This window comes from Egretta garzetta, unplaced genomic scaffold (assembly GCF_000687185.1).
Source record: "Egretta garzetta isolate BGI_Z169 unplaced genomic scaffold, ASM68718v1 scaffold397, whole genome shotgun sequence".
Taxonomy (NCBI): Eukaryota; Metazoa; Chordata; class Aves; order Pelecaniformes; family Ardeidae; genus Egretta; species Egretta garzetta.
The window spans coordinates 3,075,918-3,099,372 of NW_009260493.1; the positions used below are offsets into that span (position 1 = coordinate 3,075,918).

Sequence of the window (23,455 nt, forward strand, 5' to 3'; positions counted from 1 at the left end):
TCATATGCAACAATTGTTTATTTCTTCATAGCATGGAATTTCTTTAGAAGGGTCTGAAGTCCAGCACATATTGAGTTATGACATTGTTAAATGGCCCAAATTACTCTTCTGTAAACTTGTTCTGACTCTTTTTTCCCCCTCATCTCTGCTATCAAATGAAATAGTTACTCAGAATTACTTACAGTAATTCAACACACAACCCAAAACATAAAAAGGGGGATTGTTGTTTTTATCCAGCTTTTTCTGGCAGCACGATAAAAAAAAGCATCATGAACAGATTAGCATAGATCCCCGCTGGTAAATGGTAGCAAAGTGAGCGTACCCTTGCTGAGTTCTTTAACCTCCACAGACGGAAAGAGAAGATATCTGGCATTTATAGAATATTCAGCCAGCTGGGAACCATGGTGAGGTACGCTATAAAATATGATTCCTCTGGTGTTGTTTACAATTTTATCCATTTCTGGATTCTTGGAAGCATCCACAAGCATCTTTTTGACTAGAAGACCTGGCAACAGAAACTGAATTAATGCAGGGATTTAAACCACTGTGAAAATAATGATCATGCTATATTATCCATGAAATAACTAACCATATTCTTGCCTCAGTTGCTTAGTCCTTACTTTGTCAAATATGTAAGATTAAGTTGAAAAAAATCAAACCAAACCTGAGGAGGCATTAAAATAAAATGTCAATGAATGATGCAAATCCAATTTTGGTTTGCTTTAAGTGCTGTTAATGACATTTACTATATGCCTGATCACAGAGAAAATTTTCCCTCTGGATTCCCATTTACATGAACTTCAACTCATTGATTTTGTGTTTTTAAATCAACACAGTAGAAACAAACAGCAATAAAAATCCTTTCAAAATGTATATGCTATTGAATATAATGCACTAAGAAAGTAGAAATCTATTTTCCTCTTTTAGGTCTTTTCAAATTTTTTAGATAAACTATTCTGAATAATTGTATTTCAGACTGAATTTGGTTAACAGCTTATTCTGAAATATAACAGCAAATAAATACTTCATATCAAACAGGCAATGTGCTTACCACCCATGCTATGTGATACCCACACCAGAGGTCTGTCTCCAATCCCAGCAGCTCTGAGCTTGTCAAGAAGCTCATTGCTCCTGTAAGCAATAGACTTCCTGCAAAGAAAAAACAAACCCAAGCATGATGAAGCATGAGAAGTTAAAAAGCAATGTTAAAACAGAATGAATTTTCAGTGCTGCACGTTTATGAAAGTGCATTAGATACATAAAACATTAATCACTTAATTATTGTTGCTACATTGAAAAATGCCGAGAACTTTTGTAAGGTTGGCTTCAAAAGGACATCAGGAATTGAGCTAAATTCAGTTTCTTGATCTTGCTAGAAAGTTTTTTTTTCATTTCACTCACCACTCATTTCCTTTAGCTTTAGTTTGACAAATCTCTTTATGGAGTTTTAGATATATGAAACTGTTTTCATTTTATGAAGCATCATCAATGCATGATAAACTTTATCCCCTGAAACAAGAACATACCTAATGTCTGACAAAAATGTACTTTGCTAAACAGTGCTCAAAATGTGGAGCAGTGTCCGGGAGTTTAATTACTAATTGCATGATCAACCAATACATTAAAAAAAAAAAAAAAAATCACAGCTAATGCCTGTTATACTTTCCAGACAATAATCTCCAAACGCTTTGTACTGGGATAGTATAAAAGCAAAATAATCTCCACTTTATAAATGAAGAGACTGAGGTCTGGAAAGGATAAGCTACAGGTTAGAGGTTGAAAATGAATCTGTGGGACAACCAAAACAAAACCAATGTCCATTCCCACTCCAATCTTGAAAGTGCAACATCGTTACTCCTTGCAGTGTAACAAGAATCAAACATAGGAGACCCTTGGATAATTAAAACATCGGGATATTAGGGTAACCACTGTGCAAAGTAATTCACTTCATCTCTATTGGTTCTCAACATTCTCACTAGAAATTGCTTTTATAACACAGACGAAAAGGATGCTCAAATGTGTCTTTTCAGCTGAACAATAGGCTTTAAGATAGCTGAGACACATAAAAATTCACTTTTCAAACAGTGAATGAGCCTATACACTTACAGCAATCATAAGGTTGCGATTCTAACCGCTGCATCTTTGTTCTGGCTAGTTAAAAGTATCTTCAATATCTTTCTATTTTTTTTTAACCATATCAAATTATAAAATAATCAAATACTATGCTTGGGTGACCATAAAGAGCAGGAAATGTAATTTTACATTCTGTAATGAAAAAGATACTACCTTAAAATAAAGAAATCTATTTTTGTTTATTTTTCACATTTTCTTCCATTATACTTACTCCAGATGGACACAGGAAAAAAGTTCTCTTAGAATCATAGAATCATTTAGGTTGGAAAAGACCTTTAATATCATAGAGTCCAACCATCAACCCAGCACTGCCAAGTCCACCACTAAACCATGTCCCTAAGCACCTCATCTACCCATCTTTTAAATACCTCCAGTGATGGGGACTCAACCACTTCCCTGGGCAGCCTGTTCCAATGCTTGACAACCCTTTCAGTGAAGAAATTTTTCCTAATATCCAACCTAAACTTCCCTGGAGCAATTTGAGGCTGTTTCCTCTTGTCCTATTGCTTGTTACCAGGGAGAAGAGGCCAACCCCCACCTCGCTACACCCTCCTGCCAGGTAGCTGTAGAGAACGACAAGGTCTCCCCTCAGTCTCCTTTTCTCCAGGTTAAACAACCCCAGTTCCCTCAGCTGCTCATCATCAGACTTTTGCTCCAGACCCTTCACCAGCTTTTTTGCCCTTCTTTGGACACAAACCAAGGTACAAGGCCCCTCTACAAGGTCCAGTCTTCTTTGGACCTTGTAGAGGGAACCACCTACATGTTTTCTACTGTCATTGTTCTGCCTAATTTCAAGTAGGCATATTAATAGCCATTTCTTCCTTATTTTTTCCCTGCTTACATGCTTTCTTTAATGCAATAATTACATATGGAGGTGGGAATGAACAAGTACCAAGTTTTTTCTCCCTACACAAAACACAAATCAATTTTCAGATTCTTAACCTGTGAGCAGTCATGTACACGCCTTCACTGAAGTACATAGGTTGAACCTACAGTACTAGTTACACACTTAAGTATCTGCATGAATGTTTGAAGGATTCAGATTGGGATCTGATTTAAAGATCACTAAACTCAGTTACTAAGCCTAAAATCCATTCAAGCCAAATAACCTTTACAGGCTCAAAATATTTTTATTTTTTAGAAGGAACATGTTTGGAGGTAGCATCTTCCTCTGACCTACCTGGTTGACGGTCAGTAAAAACACAATGCCTCTGACAAGGGCAATTACACTATCTGACCAAACCAGATACAGTTGCTGTGTTTTATCTATCAAAGACTTAGATCAATCTCTTTCCAGGGATTAACACTTCTGGAATAAAATTATATGCTTCATTTTGTCATGAGTATAAAGTCATAGTACAGAGATTTTTTTTTTGCTGTGCTTATGAAGCATTATTGGATCATATTAAGTTTAAGAAATATTACCCTTAAAATATAAAACTGATGTTATATTTACATCAACTAATAGCAACTAATAGCATAATTTAGTGTCTCCCCTAACCATAAAGCAGAACAGACTGTAAGAATTTAGGATGTTGCCATGAGGCTAAAAAGCTCAAGCATGCCATGACTGTACCTAATGTTCTTCCAAACTTGATTTTCAAATGCAACAGAAGTTAAAATCACTGTTTCATGCTAGGTGATCCCAAGGATCAGCTTTACAGGTCTCCTTCCTGCCCCTACTCCAAACTGTGGACACTACGTTTGTTACCTGTGAGCCTCAACAGGACATTTTGCTTTCCAGTCACTCAAATGGGTGTCATATTCCACAGATATGATTCTAAGGGCAGGACAGTCTGAAGCCAGCCATGTCTAAATTAAGAAAAGCAAAACCAAAAGGAGTTTATAATTGAAGTACTTTGCAAACTCTTACAAGCAATTTATTAGCAATGAGGCAAAGATGTTACTATGGGGACAATATCAAGCAAGATTTCTGCTCTTCAGTTAATCCCCAAATACATCGTACACTTAGACTATTATCCTTTTATTACATGCTGGCAAACTCTAGCCTGTTCCCCAGCTACAAATAGGTAAAGGATGGAGACAGATTACTAACTCGTGCATTCCTGGCTCCCTCTCCTGGGTGAAACAAGAATTACTAAGATTACCAACAGGACTGATCATTTTAAGATTTACAGAGATACTTTGGTGGTTATACCAAAGCGAGTTGCTTGAAGCAGTAATTACTTATTTATGAACAATATTTAAGTAGCAATCTGAAAAATTTGAGTCACTCAGACACCTATGTAAGAAAGGATATTTAACTGAAAATGTAATTTTATGTATCTTTTTCTCAGCAATAGCAGGAGAACAATGGTGAGAGCATTAAATTTAGCAGGGATTTTCCTTTGCAAGAACAACCTGTTCAAAATTTCAGCTTGCTAACAAAAATATAGCAGGAACTTGGAAAGTGTTACTTGTATAACAGATTACAAGTAATTTGATTCAAAATAGACAACTGCAAGACAGTGTAATTCTAGATCCTCTGGACAGCTCTCATGAATGTGAAAATGCTACTATCTTTTTACCTTTGGCCAGCACTGACTATAGTCCTCTTCCCCTTCTGAAGCCTTTTTATCCAAATGCCGGTCAATGTCTTGCTGTCGCCAGGTTTTAAATGCTGCTCCCAAAAGACCATGAACAAAAAGGACATCTGCTCTGATGGGCTCACTGATACAGAAAAAGGAATTTTTAAGAGATGCATGGTACATATTCTTTTAGCAAAATAAATTTACACAGAACTTTTAACCTAAGGGATGCCAAAATGCTATTTTTAACACTATATATCTGATTTCTTATCTTATGGACAACGCTTCATGACATTTCATGATATTTCAAAGAGGATACTCAGATAAAGACAAAAACACCCAGGGATCCACCCAGAAGAGAGAGATATAAAAAGAGGTATGGAAAATATCCACATCACAAGTTGTATTTTTCTATAATGAAAAACACCATTCTCTCCAGCTACTGTTAATGCAGCTTGATAGTTCCAGCTTTATCATCAAATTAGATCTTCACTGTAACCTGGCCAACACCAGTGCCCCAGCACATAGTCGCTACTACGTGACATACCATGTTGGAGACTGCTTCAGTCCCAGATACACAATCACTATTAAAAGAAGGTGAAGCTGTAAATTTACTGCATCTTAGGCCAATATGTGCTGCTGCCAACAGAATAATTGCAAGGCACTGTATCCCAAGACAGCCGGTGCAAAGGTTAAATGGTTGCAATGCACGCAAAGCAATAATTCATCCCATGGTTTGTGTTTGGATTTTTCCATGCAGTACAATAATATTCCTTTCACAGCTATGGACTGCTCCCATCACTTCTGCTGTTCTCTGATTTAAGAATCTAAATTCAGTGCTCTCAACCCACCAAAGAACAGGAGGAGCAGATGACATGAGTACAGCAGCACTCTGACGTCATCTCTTCCGAAATTTTGTACCTGAACAGTATAACAAGTAACTCAAAGTACAGCATGTACAGTATCTCCTTCTGCTTTACCTGCTACGATACTGTGGATGCAAGACATAAACACCATCTGGATACTTTTCTTTCACTGCATCCCTGTCTAGATTAGCCAAAGCTCTGGATGCATGAGAAGACTGAATTACATGTGGGGACTTCATTACTTCAGCAAGTACAGAAACCCAACCTACATTGAAGAAAATAAAGTGGCAGGTTAACTAATTAGAAACATCATCCAAACAAAAGAATTCAGAAACATCATCCTTCAAAATACACTTGTGAAAATAGATGTTAAGAATGGGAACATCAAACCAAATTATTTCAAATAATTTCAGGAAAGCCAATGCTAGATAAGTGGAACCTCCAAAATGCAAAAATCCAGAGTGGTGAGAAGGCAATCTATTTTACTACTATTCAGCTTAGGATCTGAAGGAGAACCCCTTCTCAGAAGAAAAAGAAAGCGTATCAGCAGGTCAGTGCAGTTGTCAGAGAGAGAACAGATCTCAAGCCTCTTCTTGCAGATAAGATGCAAAAAAGACAGAGAAAAAAATATCCTAGAGATAAAATGAAGCTTAAAGAATATGACAGACATAGAAAACAACCACAAGAATTATGGCAGGTGGAAAAATTGATGCTTGCTATGAGAGTACAACCATTTCTAATTTTAAAATCCCATGTTTAAGGAATTAAAATGTCCTCGCTGTTCTAAAAACAGTATACTACTTATACCTAAGAAACATAAGAGTATTAATGAAGGAAACCTTTGAATACATTCCTCAATAAAATTTAGTCATAGCTACCTCAAGAAAAAACAGACACTTTATAACACTTTACCTAAGATGTAAAATATAGTTTCCTAGACATGGATGGGGATGTTCATAGGCTACTGAGAAATGCAAAGAACTATCCTTTTTACACACAGACACACATATATTTCTTTAAAATCCTGATCATTCTTATTGTTGCTAGCAAGAGTGGTCTATAAATCACAATTACATTACAGTCAAGTTCATAAATAAAACCTGGGAAGACTTTGAAGAGAGATTTTCAAATGGAGGGTGATTTGAAAAAGAAGAAACAATTTACTTAATGAGCACTGTTTCAAAATCACACAGAGTATGCTGTTACTAGCATAGTCAGTATGTTGCTAATTCAAAATAGTTCACTGTGGTATTAGGAAAAGGATGAATTGACATCTGAGTTTTGTTTAAATGCAAGTACCTTTGAGAACTGTCAAAAAAATTTTTTTTAAAGAATAATGTATTTAAATTACATTTCTAAGCAGGATAGATGCTGACCACTGAGCAAGTTCTCCTTAAGAAGAATGCTATCTAAAATCTATTTTCAATTCTCCAAATACAATGACAGACTGCCAAGCTAGTCTGCTTACAACTAGTAAGGTCTCTGGTTTTGCACTTGTCTTAAATGAGCCAATATGAAGGGTCAAAAATAGTGTTCAGAATCCTTCTGCCCCCGGATACCCCATCACAGCTACTACAGAGTGCACCACTGCTTTTCTTTCTCTTCCTGTGCCAGCAGTTTTTGCAAAGGAAAAAAGGCTTAGAGCTTCTTTCTTCTTATGCATCATCCAGCAACAAAAGAGAAAAGTTATCAACTCTTGACCAGCAGTATCCAACCGCTCATCTCTGGAGTCCAGTTCACTGTCTAAAATTCCGTTTGTACCGATTGCTCTGCCCCAGGGAGCTGCTGACTCTTCTGTTATGATCTCTTCCTCTACATGTATGGTTTTAACAGTCATCATAAGAATGTGAAATGGTGCTAGAGCTCAGATCAAAGGCCTCTGTAGTCCAGCTGTCTTTCTCCAAAAGTGAGCAGTAATGGAAGTTGCAGAACAGTTAAAGAATAGAGCAATACAAGGGCAAGCATATAGTGCTGATTCTCCACTACACCCTCTCAGTTTTCTGCAATCAGCTTGGCTTCTGTGTGTAGAGCGTTACTGATTTTTCTTTCCATGAATTCCTATAATCACTTTTTGAAGCTTTCTAAGTCTTCAACAGTCAGAAAGTTTTGTGACAAGTTTTAATTTGGTCATGCACTGCATGGAAAAAAATATTTGTTTTTTCTGCCTCTTGATCTCTTGATTGATGTACAAAAACCTTTTGTCTTGTGTTATGAGAAACAGCAGACGCCCATTCCCTCTTTGCCTTCTCTACGCCAGTATTTCATCAATTTCCATTATATTCTCCTTCAGTTGCTTTTTTCATACAGTCTTCGACTAGTTGTTTGTTCTTTCCTCCACAGCCATTCCAAATTTTTAATCACCCTCATGGTCTTTCTCTGTGCCTTTGCTACTTCTCCTTTTTGCAACAGGAGATTAAAAATGCACACTGTGTTTAAGAGGCAGACACCAGCTTGGATGTATGCAAAGGCATATAGATATTTTCTATTTTTCTTTTAGTTTCTTTCCTAATAAAACATTGGGAATTATTTATTTGGTACAGGACTAGAAGAAATAATCTAATTGCGATATTTAGGGGGTATTAAGAAAGGGGGCATCAGAGTAAAGCTTAGCAGAAGTTACTAGCCTAACGTAAAACAAGGGAGGGCAGGAAGGCATGTGTCACTTAATTCCAAAAGGCAAGGACTACAAGCTGTTCCTTTATGAGACTAAAACACAGTTGATAAGAAAAAAAAAATTAATCTACAAGGTAGATGATCTGTAAGAGAAGGAAACTCAAAAGATTTTTGCCAGTAATGTGATCCGAACATCAACTAAGTCCAAATTTTCACCATCCAATCAGACTTAGAGCACCTCTGTAGCGCTGACATATATTGGCTAGATAGGAATTTTTAAGCAACACCATCTAAACTGTCTGTATTTTTTGTATTAAAAAAAAAAAACAAACAAACCAACATGACCTCTCCAACCCCTCAAATACAAAAAACCCCACCACTGCTATGGTCCATTGCATTTTGCAAAAGCACTGAATTCTCTGAAAATTTTAGAGTAGAAATCTGACATTCAGACTGCTTGCACTTGCTTTCCTTTTACCTGCACGTACTATGGATGAATGAAGACGCTCATCCAAAGCCATATTTCCAATAATGCGAATTATGTTCCTTTGTATTTTTGCTGAGTCTTTACGTAGCTGGTATATCCTCTGTAGTAGCTGAAGGCCTCCTTTAGCTTCAATTTTATCACAGTGAGAAGAAACCTACCATTACACAGTAAATACAATGACAGTAAGTAGATGTTCTGCAAAACATTCTTTGAGATGCTGTTAATTCACACATTATGGAATTTTAAGGAGCTGATAATGATGCAGAGCCCTTCTTACATAGAAATGCTTATTATTTTAGAAAAGATTATGCCATAGTTGAAGAGGAAGTAAATATTTTAATATGCTATATGCATGATTTCTAAGGATTGACAACCTGAAAGATGCTAAGTAAAATCAATCTACTCTCCTCCACATCAGAGGGAGATGAGATTGCTCTCCACTTGGTGTGATCAAATTTCAACTAAAGTTCAAGAGTCTGAACAAGACAATTGTCTGCATTTGTTAAACCACTATCTCAACCAGAGCTACTCGTCTTCCTGTTTACCACCTAAACCGCAATCATTATAATCCCTTCTCTTTGAAATGCAAAGGTATTTCTTCTCCAAACAGCACTGCTATCATTATTGATCTTAAGGGCGACAATAGATTCTCGTCGAAGCAGATGAATATTTACTAATTAGTTGTAGCGTCAACTACTCGTACTGGCCAAATGTTCACGACTTGAACATGTTGTCTACAGTGCTTAAAAATGTGTGGTAGTTATGGCACTACTGATGTCCTCAAGTCTCCGGCCTTCAACAAAGACAGGTGCACATTCGGAATGAGTACAGTCACAACTTTTTAAAACTGAAAATCTGGAATATAACAAATTCTAGACTAAGTCAGAATTTCTATGTATATGGAAGACATGAAAGGCATACTAGCAAACTGCACTTTATCCATCCCTACTACCAATAACAATTTGGTGTTCTCAATACTGTTTCTCAGTGTTCTGAACAATTAAGTGCACACTGAAGAGTGCAGCAATAGGAATGAAGAAGAATCATTGTTACACAAAATCTTCCGTACTCTTCATCTGTGTCTGCAAAGAACAGACTGGTCTTGGGAATGCACTGTATCAGCTGTGCAATATTCTGCCCAAAGGCAGTGATCCTTAAAGGAGGGACCTTTGTGAATAGCCAAGGTTTGCATTCCATTCTGGCTTCTCATTAGAGGGAATTCATGAGGCTACTTTACTTTTTGGAAACCTGACACTAGAGTTAGATTAAGAGCCGTAAGAACAGACTACTTGTAAGCTTTCTGAACTGATGTACACCAACTCACACAAATCCACACAAGCTTTGCACTGTAGAATTTCACATTATTGGTGTCTTGCTTACTGAGAAGCTGCACAGTGGAAACACTGTTTCCTCATGATATCTATCTACGACGACTTTGAGTGCCAGTGGGAGGTAGCTCTACAGAGAGAAGACTTGTTAAAGCCATCTGGACTTCAGGCATTCTCTCCTGCTTTTCTGTGTCAGAGCTGCTTTTTTACTTCTTGAAAGAAATATAGTATACTACAGGGGAATTTATATGGCTAATTATAAACAGTAACAGAACTTACATACACTTCTCATGAGAAAAAATGAGTTTGTTATGCTGCCTTCCAATTCACATCAGTCTCAGTTGTCTGAACATTCTTACAGAAGGGGTGAGGGGTAGGAGACAAGGAAATGGCAACTCCTTCCCAATATATGAGAGCACATTGGAAAAGAATGTTTATAAATGTAGGTTTTCAGTTATAGTTTAAAGGACAAATTACCTTAGAATGTTGTACTAAAGCTTGCAAGCAAAAGAGTTCCACTGTCTCTGAAGGGATTTTACTCAATGTCTCACAGTATGGAAGTCCATTTCCTCCAAAACACCATAAGCCTCCCTGAAATGAGAATCAGTAAAAATTATATCACATTCCAAATGGCTACATAAAATAAGCATTTGTAAACCAAAATGTTAACTGTGTAATGATCTATAGAAATTGCTATAGAGTGCACAGCATGCATGCATTTTTCAAAATGTACAAATTACACAACAGTAGACCATAAAAATATCTATTATTTTTAACTGAAAATATTAAACAGAATTTTCATTCAGTAGTCTCCATAGTCTATTAACTTCAACACATACAATAAAGGTGGAAAATGTAGGATTTTCACTTTGTTAATTAATGTCTTCTTTTAAGATCATTTGCTTAAGCATAAAAAAGCAAGAATCAGCCTGCATCTAGACTTCCATAGTTGCAAAAATGAGAAGAGGAGGAAAAAAAGGTCTTCAGCACTTAGCATAGTTTCTGAAGACCAGCATAACCTCAATAAAGAACAGTTTTCTAGAACAATGCAATTATCAAAATGCTTCCATGTGTGGTGTCTTAACAAAGCTCCCTTTGTAGCAAGAGCTCTGGCTGCGAAAACAATAAAGGAGTCATAGTGTAAAAATAGTACACATAATTGTGCCATAGGAAATAAAGAGTTATTGCACTCTGAAATCTCTAAATAAAGCCTGTCAGGCATCATTATTAAAATATGACAGTCATTTTTATTATTATACCTTACAAAAATAATAATCACTGATTCAAAAAGTCACAACTTTTAATAAAAAAAAAGCACGGGAGAGTGGATAACACAGGTATTACAGTTATTATTTTTAAGCAATAACTGCACTTTAAATGATGTTCCTAAAGCCACTTAGGAAGCTGTTGGACAAACAGAGCTATTAGAATTCCTAATTTTCAAGTCCAAACAGACCACTAGACTACTCCAATTCTAATTTTGGCAACAGTGACCTGTTACAGGGAGGCATTTGCATGTGATATAACAGAGTTTACTATTTAAGGTGTGCTAACAACTTACCAGTTTGCTAGCAAGACTTAATAGAGGTTCAATCACCTCAGCAGTGAAAGAACTCAAACAAAGGTAAGACAAAATGTGAAAAAAATCAATTTTATGAGCACTGCAAGGGGAAGGAAATGTTCTGGACAAATATCTGCTTTATGAGAAGGCTTCTAAGTAAATCTATAATCTTTCACTCGACCAACTAGCACAGCTGGGAAAGATAAACCAGCTTTCAAGCAGACAGACTGTATGTAGAAGAGATTTTACTTACATTGTACAGTCACAAAGTCTCTATATTTCTCTTCCTCTTACAATGCTCAAAAATATGGAAATAGGTTTGTATCTTGAGCTCTGCAGGAAGAAAGAATCCAAACAGTTCTATTCTGCAGGTGGGAACTCACCCTTTGTGCAGCGAGAGTCTGACTACTTTCACGTAAAGCAAGAGATGTAAAGTACTGGACACATGGATCAAGACCAGTCTGAGGTAAAGATACTAACAACAAGCGAAGTTCATCTTCTATGGGATAATCCTTTGAGAAATAAGCACAAATAGCTTTTAGTTCTGTTCAAAGCATGAAGCAAAACACAGAGAAAAGAAAGATCTGAAATAATGGAATCAGCCACATTAATTAAGGCCATAAAATACGAACCCTGGACTTGAGTGCTCTGCAACTTTGGTATAATAGTTACACCTGTAAAGCCTTTGGAAACTCATAATTCTAAAACCACTGACTGAGCGATAAAAACTAAGCTTTAAATGTCATACTTCGGTGGCCTTATTCTAAAAGGTCCAGAAGGGCAAGAGAAAAAACAGTTCCTCTTGGCACAGGAGGCTTAAAAGTTCACCCTTAACTACACAGTAATTTTGGTGCTGCTCCATTAAAATGAATGTATAAATTACAAGTAAAAAACACAGACAACATTTCTTTTAATCTTTTATCTTCAAAATATTCATTTAGATGTTAGTTTAATAATCCAATACAGGTGACAGGAGAACTGATTCAACAAAGTAATTTTATTTGCCCACAGTCATAGAACTTGCAGTTACTCTAATTCTTGCTACAATCAGAGATGGAGACATAACTGATGTGCAGAGCAACACTTGCTGCCACAATGATTTGCTTCAACTTCCTAAGCAGCAGATGGGGAACTCTTAGCTTCAATCACCTAGCAATCACACCACTGTAAAAATAGAGCATATGCAGAACCATCTACTAGTATAACCTACTACTTCAGGACTGACAGGTACAGATCCACTATCATGTAATGTTATGAAGATAGGAAACCAATCAAAGCCAGTTTTCAGAGATTTGTTGGTTAAGATGTACAGGTATTCTCTGACAGGGACCTTTGCCAGCATTCATTCTATTAGCATTATAAAAGACCTTGCGTATTATGCTTTGTGTGCCCATTCTGAAGAAGCTGATACGATGACATGATTGATCAAACCATGATATATATACTTACTTACTAACTGACATAAAACCAAAACAAGGTCAGATCTATCCAGTACAGATTTGCTGGCACTCAAAAGCTGGCAATAAAGAGGTGGGCCTACAGCAGGCCTAGGCATAAAGAAAACAAGATCTTACTGTAAGTAAAGAGGATGGGGAAGAGCCACATCTCAGCCTCAGAACCTCTGGAGGCATTTGGGAATTTAAGACAGATTACTGAAAGCTGTTCCAGATGTTACATATTTGCTTAGCTGATTAATTCTCAGTTACTGTACTGAGGTACAATGCATTTCAGCAGCTAAAACCATACTTACTGAATTTTGTGTTGGAATACTACTCAATTAAATCTAACAAGTACTGTGATAACTGAAGTTAAATAAAACTTAGTAATACTAAAGCTCATCTCCAAACACTTTCTGTAAACTTCTAAATTCACACATAAGTAGGTTAAGATGTCAGAAGGAGAAGACAGCAGAATTTCTGGTGATAGACAGCGAGTATGTCTACATTAGTGATTCAATGCATTGAAGGAATTTTTCCAGGCAGCAAATCTGCATTGTATCTGCACTTGGGAGTCATGTAGTGAACTCAAAATTATTTCCCTACTTATACAAGGAAGGTTAAAGCTGTCTGCTAGAACACTATCTAGAGCACCACACTAGCAGTGAGGATGAAAAGGCCTCCAGGAGTGCTCTCTATGCATAGGATTCTGTCAGTACCAAAAAGGCAATCTTGGATGACTTAATGTAAGACTACTTTGCATTGCCTATTACACACAGACAGGCAGTGCCTGCATCAGACTGGTAACTGGCTCAAACTTCACTGCTAGTAAATGTGTAATGTGGACATACCATCTGAGAACAATAACCGATCAACCCCCTATCCTTACTTCTTTCCATCATGCCATTCACTAACGCAGATATACCCCAGGGGTATATCACTGTATTGTAGTTTCGTATTTTGGTCTTAATTTTACTACTTCTTGGTTACTTCAGAACAACTCCACTTTAGTATGGTAACCAACAACAAAAGCACTAAAAACAAACAAGCAAGTTATCCAATACCTACTTTTCATTTACTTACATTCTTTATTTTTGGCAGTGGTGGTGGAGGCAGAAAAAAGCGAAGGTCGATATCTTTGGATCGAGCCAAACCTATTGCAGTCCTTTGATCACAGGTTTGGGCAACTGTACCATACTGGTAATCTGTAGTACAAGAACTTCAGTGTTAGGGTTAAAACTAACCTTAAGTATTTCATTTGGTTTTAAATGTAGTTTCTGATCTACTTTATTAATATACCTGAAAAGGGAATCACTTCTCCACAATCTACATAAATAAGCTCTGATTTCATAATCACAAATTCCAAAAGACAAATATTACAGCCGTTAGATCAGTGCTATACTGAAGACACCTGGGCACTAATTGTTCAGTATAGGTCGGTTTGATAAAGGTCCTCAGACAGAAGTTGAACACAAGCAAAAGCAAGCATTCAGAATTGCCATTGTGAAAAGAGTACAAGGACTACAAACCCAAGCTTAATCCCCCAGGCTTGAGCTAAAATTTGGAAAGCATACGCATGTTTTCTTCTGCATACAGTATTAAAAACCAGAGCCTTAAATCCAAATGCTGCCAAGACACAGACACCTGATTTTAAATGATACAAAAGCTATGTTTCAAAAAAACTGTTGAAGTCACAAAATCCGAACCTCAGAAAAGGCAGGAGAGCACCAAAGTACAGTTTTAAGTAACGCTTTCTTACTGAAGATACAAGACTTTCAGTTACCCTACTGAAGGAAAACCAGACTTAAACAGTAACTACTGTTCCTTTCAAAAACCTACTTACTTTATAGCTGGAGAAATTGAAAATTACATACTGAAATTAAGTGGCAAACTGAAGAAAAAGAAAATATAAAGTGGATCAACACTTATTCTATAAAAATCAATTTCTATCCTTGTTACTGTTATACAATTCTACAGCAAAACTGACAAGCCATCTAAAATATACTTTTCACAAACAGTCATAGATTAACCATCTATCTTCTTTTGGTGCAGATCACTTATATCTGCAAACTGAAGTCACTGAAGCAGTGCTTTGGACAAGCAGAATACTGTATTTATGGTATCAGGTATGCTGAACAATTTAGTCCTAGCTGTGAAAAGTTAGAACATGTTTTCAGTCTTCCTTGGACTCAGTTTTGGAATATCAGGTTAAAAAAAAAAAAAAACCCACTTCCCTCATGAGGTAGTTGGTAAGAATAATTAGTGTTTGCAAAACATCCAAATACTACAGCAATGAGCACTGCATAGAAAAGTAGGTAAGAGAAAGCAACTACATCCCCAAGTATTGGCCATCTTGTGCACTAAAATCACCTGCTAACAGTATCCTCCTATGAACATGAGATGGTTATACTAAACCAGTACACATAGCTTCAGTTTTGGTACAGCCTAGCTTTCAAATGTTTTCCAACACTCCAGCTTTTTGATGTAAACTGCTTGGGGTAATTAGAATTTTATAGAGGCAATCTGAAACAAGATAAATCCCATGGCGTGGAAATATACTGGAAGAGTGAAAGGTCCTCAACTGACTGGATTACCAGAATAACGAGAGTCGAGATTAGAGTGTCACCTAGTTTATATGGGCTGGTGATGGAAGGGGGAGGAGGACACATGTATAGAGCCCCCTCCCCCTTTACTTGGGGTTTCAAGGATATTCACTGCTAGAGGAACAGGGAGGACTTATTATTACCAAATAATAATAACTAGGATGGAAAATGGCTTACAAATAATGCTTGTACATACAAGTCCTCTACCTCTAGTTTGTCATTACTACCCATTAGGTCCTAACCAATTTTTATTAACTGAACCATGTCCTTAAACCCACTCCCCTACAGAGCCTTGTAAAAGTCACTGCCAGAATTAGTGACCTTGTTAGCAGTTCCAACAGAAAAGCTAAGGAACTAATGAAGAAGAATTGTTCTCCCACACCACAGCGGTGGCTGCGATACTCTGGTGGAGAAACAGAGAGAGGCCTGCGCTGCAGATACACACTCTGTATCAGAGCATTAGGAAGGAGGAATTACTTGAAATGTAAATAAACCCCCCACATTTCAGACCAAATTTCAGAGCATATTTACATTCCTTGCAACTACTAGTCTTTTTTCATGTTGGTAGCAGACTTGCAACAGCTAACTGAGACTTTGTCACATTTCTGGGATGAATTAGGCTACATCAGCATATGTTACCATGCCAGTGACTGTTCTTTGCCAGGTCTTGTACAGCCTGCAGTCGGACCTCTTTGTCTTCTGACTGACTTCTCTTTAAGAGGAGCCATAAGGCACATTCATGATCTTCTCCATCAAATGTACTGAATTGTTCTTTCACCAGGAAACAAATAAAAGCCAAGTTATTATTAATGAGCATTTTAGCAGTCATATTTCTATTTGTTGAGTAAAAAAAAAAATCAGTTTAATATTTGAATATTAGTCGTTAACAGTAATTTAAAATGTAATGTTTTAATATTGAGTTAGTACAATAAACAATGACAGAATGGCATTAGTAAAATGCTGATCCTTAAATCAATAGGATGGTTTTGATTCATTTTAGTGGCACAAAGTTAGTGTTTCAAATATATGTTAGACATAGGTTGGCACTTACCGACCAGAATTGCCAGCTTCCAGCAGGAGCTGGAAATGATTACCAACTCCTGAGGCTCTGACCTTGAACAATTAATTTCATAGCACCACAGTGGAAGTACATGTTGTTATAACCATTTAACAGACAGTTAAATGAGAACAGATAGTATGCCTCACGAGCACAGTTTCTTCTATGAATCAAATTTCTTATTTTAAATTACTCTAAAAAGCAGTGACACACTGTTACATACTTCTCTAAAATGGAACTTTGAGAGTATTTTGTCCCCCAAACACCTTTTGTACACAAAACTGGTATCAGATATCAACCTGGTATCTTAAGCTTCAATTCTCTTCTGAAACAGGAAAAAAAAAATCTCAAATCTCTTTTAACCATCACTTTCATTTACTTTAAGGAAAGGAATGTTTTTAATACATAGAAAAGATATTAATAATCTGCATTAATACAGAAAATTACAGTAATATTACCACCATTTCAAATGCAAAAGAACATGTTAAGCTTGCAAGAAAAATTATTTTGCTTTCTAAAAGGCTTATGTTTTACTATTCAAAAATCATAGTCATAGATAAAGCCATGCTTTCAATACCTACCGCTAAAAGGCCTCCGGAAAATTTTAGCTTCTGTTTCTAGAATTTTCCTCACAGCTTTATGAATTTCTTTTCTGGCTTGGTATGTGATCCCTGTGAGAGGATTTTGAGATTAGTGGAAGTCTGAAAGACAGTTCTATTAAATTATTTCTCCTACATATATATATGTGTGTGTGTGTGTGTATAGAAGACAAATGTAAGGTCTTGCACCTGGGAAAACATAATCCAGGAGTGCAGCACAGAAAGCCAACAGGGTGATGGATCGCATCAACAAGGGCATCACCAGCAGAGATAAAGAACTACCCAGCTGGGGAGCAGATCTGTGGAAGGGGTTCTGGGGGTCCTGGTGGACAAGCAGCTCAATATGAGCTAACAGTGTGCTGCTGCAGCAAAGAAAGCCAACAGGGTGATGGATCACATCAACAAGGGCATCACCAGCAGAGATAAAGAAGTCATTATCCCACTTGGCACTTGTCAGGCCACACCTGGAATATTGTGTTCAGTTTTGGTCCTCACTATACAAAAAAAGACGTGGACAGGCTAGAGAGGGTCCAGAGAAGGGCCACCAAGATGATGAAAGGTCTGGGAAGCCTGCCATATGAGGAAAGGCTGAGAGAAGTGTGTTTATTCAGCCTTGAAAAAAGAAGGCTTAGGGGAGACCTTATCACCACATTCCAGTATTTAAAGGGTGGCTACAAAGAAGATGGAGACTTTGTAAAAAGAGTCAAACAGAAAAGACGCGGAGTAATGTGTACAAGTTACTCCTGGGAAGATTCCAACTGGACACAAGAGGAAAATTTTTCATAGTGAGAACAATCAGCCATTGGAATAACCTCACCAAGGAAGCGGTGGATTCCCAAACATTGGACACTTTTAAGATTCAGCTGGACAGGGTGCCGGGCCATCTTGTGTAGACCATGTTTTTGCCAAGAAAGGTTGGACCAGATGGCCCTTGAGGTCCCGTCCAACCTGGTATTCTATGATTCTATGTTATATACATGAAATGTATACATACACACATATACACGTGTTGTGGTTTAACCCAGCAGGCAGCTGAACACCACACAGCCATTTGCTTGCTTCCCCCCTTCCCCAGTGGGATAGGGGAGAGAATCAGAAAAAAGTAATACCCATGGGTTAAGATAAAGACAGTTTAATAACAGAGAATAATAATAAAAAGAATATACAAAACAAGTGATGCACAATGCAATTGCTCACCACCTGCTGACCGATGCCCAGTTCTGAGCAGCAATCGCTGCCCCCAGCCAACTCCCCCCAGTTTACATACTGAGCATGATATCATATGGTACAGAATAGCCCTTTGGCCAGTTGGGGTCAGCTGTCCTGGCTGTGCCCCCTCCCAGCTTCTTGTGCCCCTGGCAAAGCAGGGAAAGCTGAAAAGTCCTTGACTGGTGTAAGCACTACTTAGCAACAACTAAAACATCAGGGTGTTATCAACATTACTCTCATACTAAATTCAAAACACAGCGCTATGCCAGCTACTAGGAAGAAAATCAACTCTATCTCAGCTGAAACCAGGAAAATATGGACCTAAATGTAAAATTATCTCGTACATAGAGAACTGTATGTATAGAACTGTCTTAAAAAAACAGCCACCAGCTTAAAATACATTGAGTGACATATCTTTCCTCATATAAGGGTGACTTCCAGAAACATTCTATTCTCTTAAAATTTTATTTTTAGAATCCAAACAATTATGCATCTTACCTTGATATTCACTCGGATTTAGAGAAGTTGTACGTACGTATACATAGGATTTAAGTTTTTCTTGATTTATAGCTTGAGTATCGATTTGCAGTAACTTCTTTAAGGACAGGACTTCATATGTAATGAATACAAAACCTCTTTAAATAAAAGAAAACTGTATATGAATATTAATTTTTAAAAATTACAGTAAAAATATGTTAACAATCATTTTGGTATCAATCATCCAGATTTTATCAAATATATAATACTCTGCAGATTATTTTAATTTAACAAAGTAGAGAAAAGACTCTAAAAAACTTAAAGTAAGTAATAACTATGAGTAAATATGCTTCTAAACTATATTCTATCATGTCTAAATGTCCCCTAATATTGTCACTTTTTTTGAAAGATACATGAATTAAAATTTTAACTGTATACGTAATTTACACCTATGCTTGTCAGTTACAACTTACCCTAGTACAAGCGATCCAGTTACCTTTGCAATTTTTCCTTGAAAAAATGAAAAAATTCACGTCAAAGTTGTGTGCATCACCTCAATATAAACATAGCATTTGGTTACCAGATAGTAAGACTTTCAGCCATTAAGAGTAAGCTTTTAAAAATTTTTCTACAGCTCTCCGGCTTTCAGAATCATTACCTAAATTTACAAACACAGAATACATTACTTGGTTAGAATTTCCTGCTCTCCTAAGCAAGATGATAAAATGCATATCCTGCCAGTGCTATTTACTTTGAGTATTGCTATCTATCATTTACATTCATTACTCAGCTGCAAGAATCAACAGTAAACTTTCTCTGCCTGCATCACTACCATTCATTTGGAACTCCAGTTTATTTTAAGGAGCTCACTTTTTCTTCCATGGCGTGGATATTTCTTCATCTTATATGAATACAAACAAGAGTATATACGTTCCTTGAAAAGTCCTGCAGAAACTCCCTAGTAAAAATATTTTTAAAATAATTCCACCGAATCTAGTTTATAAAGCAAATAGCTGAATAAACACATGCCACTTGCAACAATTTCCCTTTTGAGTCTAAGGATTCCTGTCAAATTTGAGCTATTTTTTCTGGACAAAGGTGAGCTGATTATCTAGATGTAAGGATCTCAATATAGAAGAACTCTATTATTACCAGTAGCAGCAAACCCAATGGAATGCATCTCACCTATCATCAATAATTTCTTTTCCTCAGCATGAATTAGGAGATTTGCTCCACAACCGCTGCCACCAGGTTCTGTCTTTGCAAGACCATAAGAATTTTGGCATGCAGACAAGCGACAGTTACATGTTGAAGAAATAACTGGTAGAGAAGGTTGAAAAGGTGAAAAAAATGCAATGCTTCCTGTAGAGCAGAAATGGAAATATCCTATCTTTTAATGCTCAGAAATAAACTTTGGAATTCTAAGAATTGTCATTCTAAGAATTGTCATTCTATACCGGAGGCACCAAAGAAAACAGAGACTAAGCAGGGAAGACTGCAGAGTTAATACCAGTAGATAAGAAGGAAGAAACAATAGAACCAAACTTTATTCAAACTTTATGGATGTAATTGTTTTATGGCTTTTGTAGTTTAACCCAGCAGGCAGCTGAACACCACACGGCTGCTCCCTCACTCTCCCGTAGCCCACAGTGGGGGGGAAGGGAGGGGATGACGACAAAAAAAAAAAAAAAGGCTCTAGAGGTTAAAAAAAAAAAAACCAGACACAAAATAGAGTTTAAGATAGTTTAATGAGATTGTATCTGTGGGGAGACCCTCATTTTGTGTTCTAATCCCAAATAATCTGCTGGTGTCATTTTACATATCTCTATGCAAGCAAAGTCAGAAGCAGATATCCGCTTTAGGCAAATACAAGCTTTTGATCACAAAGTATTCAGGGATTTAGATCTTCTGTATCATTTAATTATGCATAGCATCATACCAACACAGATTTTGCCTTTTTATTAACACCTCATATCAATACACATAGGACTGTACTTACTGATATCATTCCATGGTAGGTGTGTTTTTGTGGCTGGACCAGAAGTTCCTATTTGCCTATAGCAAAATATACAGTAAGCAGCCACTGACATTCTGTATATTAGGAAAAAAAAAAAAAAGAAAGAAAAAAGAAAAAGTGATGATTGATTTGAGTATTACAGCAGAAAACCTGTAGCTGTCTTTTTATAGCAAAGGTCATGATAGCAAAGGTCATGATTTACAGCAAAGGTCACAATAAACCATATTATTTTACTCCACATAAAATGCTCTAATTAAAGAAGTCTATAAATCTAATAGGCTGCATTTCAATTACAAGAAAAGTTTAAAGCAGTTTTTCATTCAATTATTCATTACTGTTGATTTTAGTGAGTATGTATCTCCAATTAACTTCTGTGCTTTTAGTAAGTCTCCTTTTCTCCTTAGTACCTTTCCCTTAAATACCAAGATATAGTCAGATGTCCATCAAGATATTACTCAATATGACATGGGCTTTAATATCACTCAGTAACCAACTGCTTTTAAAGTTCATAAGATTGTGTTAGCAAGCAAGTCTTTTGTTACTTTTTGAGTAATGAGTCTCCAAGGACTACGACGTATTTTTTGCCTTTAAAGGGCAAATCAGACTAATACTTCAAGAATGTAAAACTCTACAGTTAATAAAAATAAGTATTGGTTCTAAAACGCTCTGGCTCCACAGGCTTATGAAACTCACAGGACATGCTTAGAGGTAAAATATAGAGAACGCATTTCATTCTAGAAAAATTCTTACCCATGCAAAAGAATGAAAACCTAGCTATACCCACGAAGAGGAGGAGAACCTTTTCTAAAATTAAGACCTTAGCAATTCAACACTATAGAGAAACAGAATACTGACAGACTAATTGCACTGCATTCACTGAACGCCGCAATCAAACTAAGCAGTACAGAATTTTTTTTCAATTACTCACAAATAAACGCACCTAACTTAGTTTAGAATTACCAAACTTCTGAATGCAGAAGCAACCCAATGCAAGCATGAATCTTCTTGACAGTAATACAGTCTTCATGAAGGTAGTATCTGAGTGCTTCAGAAATACGAAAGGGTCTATCCTTCTGACCTACCTATGATGCAAAACACTGAACTTTCGCCATTTTACAACTAGCAAAATGAGTTAAGACAAGCACACTGCAATTTCCTTACACATTGTAGATATTACCTTGCCTCTTTGAACAAGTGGGACTATTCACAGTGGATGGTAAAGGAGCCCTGCTCTTTAGCCCACTGATCAAGGCTGCACAATGAGTTCAAAGAAAGTATACTTATGCTAGTCAAGCACTGAAAACCAAGGCCATTTAGGCCAGGCAAAAGCACCAATTCCTGTTTCTAACACTCACATATATTTACCATTTTAGGTATCAGCAAATGTTACTGCCTTTACACTTGATTTATATAGGAAAAACTTACCTAAAGTTAGGAAAATATACAAATTGGCTTTGACAACCTACAACAATCAGATTTTGTACGTTACTTCTGCTGAAGACTTAATCTCAAGTCTTAACAGATAGAACATGTAGTATTTTTAGAGCAAGAATTATGTCAAAATCCACAAAGAATATTAAACAAAATACACAAAAATCTGTTGCTGCACACACTGCAGAAGTAACACGAAATTCGTATTTTATGACAGGTGAAATTTTAGTGTCTGCACTGATACACTTATGCTGACTGAAATACTGAATTAAGTTAATCTGTTTAAACATATTTAAAACCACGCCACTGCCTATCATACATTTAAGAAATTATTACGTTGGAAACATAGGTATCCTTGTTAAATGTCAAATTAAGTCTGTACCACCACAATGACAATTAACTTAAAATGATAAAATGACATGTGTGTAAATCTCATCCTGAAATATGGGAGCCCCTGATATTCTCCTTCAATTTAAGGTTATCTCTACAGACCAAAAAAAAGACATTATATTGCTCTTAATGTCAGTGTTCAATTTCTCAAAGGGGACTCAATTTCTAAACAAGGGGACTTTTTTGTTTCCTTCCATTAATATGTCTTTCCTCTTTTTCTGTTTCCCCCAAAGTTTTATTTTTTTCCCTATTCTCTTGCTGGTGTTTCGGAGATTTTGGAAAAATGTCAGCATTGCTCCAGCACTGCCACAATCACAACAGACAACTCTTTGGCTTCCGTCATGTTTATCCATTCACTTTAATGGAGTATATAACACTATGAAACACTGTTAAGACATTAATAATCAGTCCCCTGGAGACATCACCCCCTCCTCCAAATTCTCTGTCTAATCTATGGCAGTTCCTTTACTATCTTTATTCACAGAACCACAGCATTCACATTTATTCTTCTACCTCACCACAGCCTGTTACTGCAATAAACATGTAGCAGGCGCCACAATCCCCTGAATTCAAAACATGCAAACACAAGAGGCCAAAGCAAGTACCATCTTTTTGTTGCTAGGAACCTCTGTTCAGGCCTGAGAGCAAACGTGCTTAGGTATATAAAAATATAATGCAAAATAGGACGCATTTTGCACCGTTTCACAGCTGGTTCAGGAA

The 23,455-nt window shown here is 36.7% G+C and overlaps 1 protein-coding gene across 9 annotated transcripts in view; it reads right to left on the minus strand.

The window, feature by feature from the left end:
- The window catches only part of SERAC1 (serine active site containing 1), a 30,868-nt gene that overhangs the window by 7,140 nt on the left and 273 nt on the right, over nt 1-23,455 (minus strand). For 2 of the 9 annotated variants that reach the window (XM_035899776.1, XM_035899782.1), the window contains exons 1-16: nt 23,341-23,427; nt 20,897-20,988; nt 20,083-20,217; nt 19,371-19,407; nt 18,919-19,055; nt 17,194-17,283; nt 16,195-16,326; nt 14,036-14,157; nt 11,900-12,028; nt 10,433-10,546; nt 8,619-8,781; nt 5,642-5,792; nt 4,662-4,803; nt 3,845-3,945; nt 1,052-1,149; nt 323-505 (exon numbers count right to left, since the gene is read on the minus strand). In XM_035899776.1, the coding sequence (XP_035755669.1) occupies nt 323-505; nt 1,052-1,149; nt 3,845-3,945; nt 4,662-4,803; nt 5,642-5,792; nt 8,619-8,781; nt 10,433-10,546; nt 11,900-12,028; nt 14,036-14,157; nt 16,195-16,326; nt 17,194-17,283; nt 18,919-19,055; nt 19,371-19,407; nt 20,083-20,217; nt 20,897-20,987 (1,825 nt within the window). In that variant the 5' untranslated portion in view covers nt 20,988; nt 23,341-23,427. The other 7 variants (XM_035899778.1, XM_035899779.1, XM_035899783.1 and 4 more) reach the window with 7 other exon arrangements.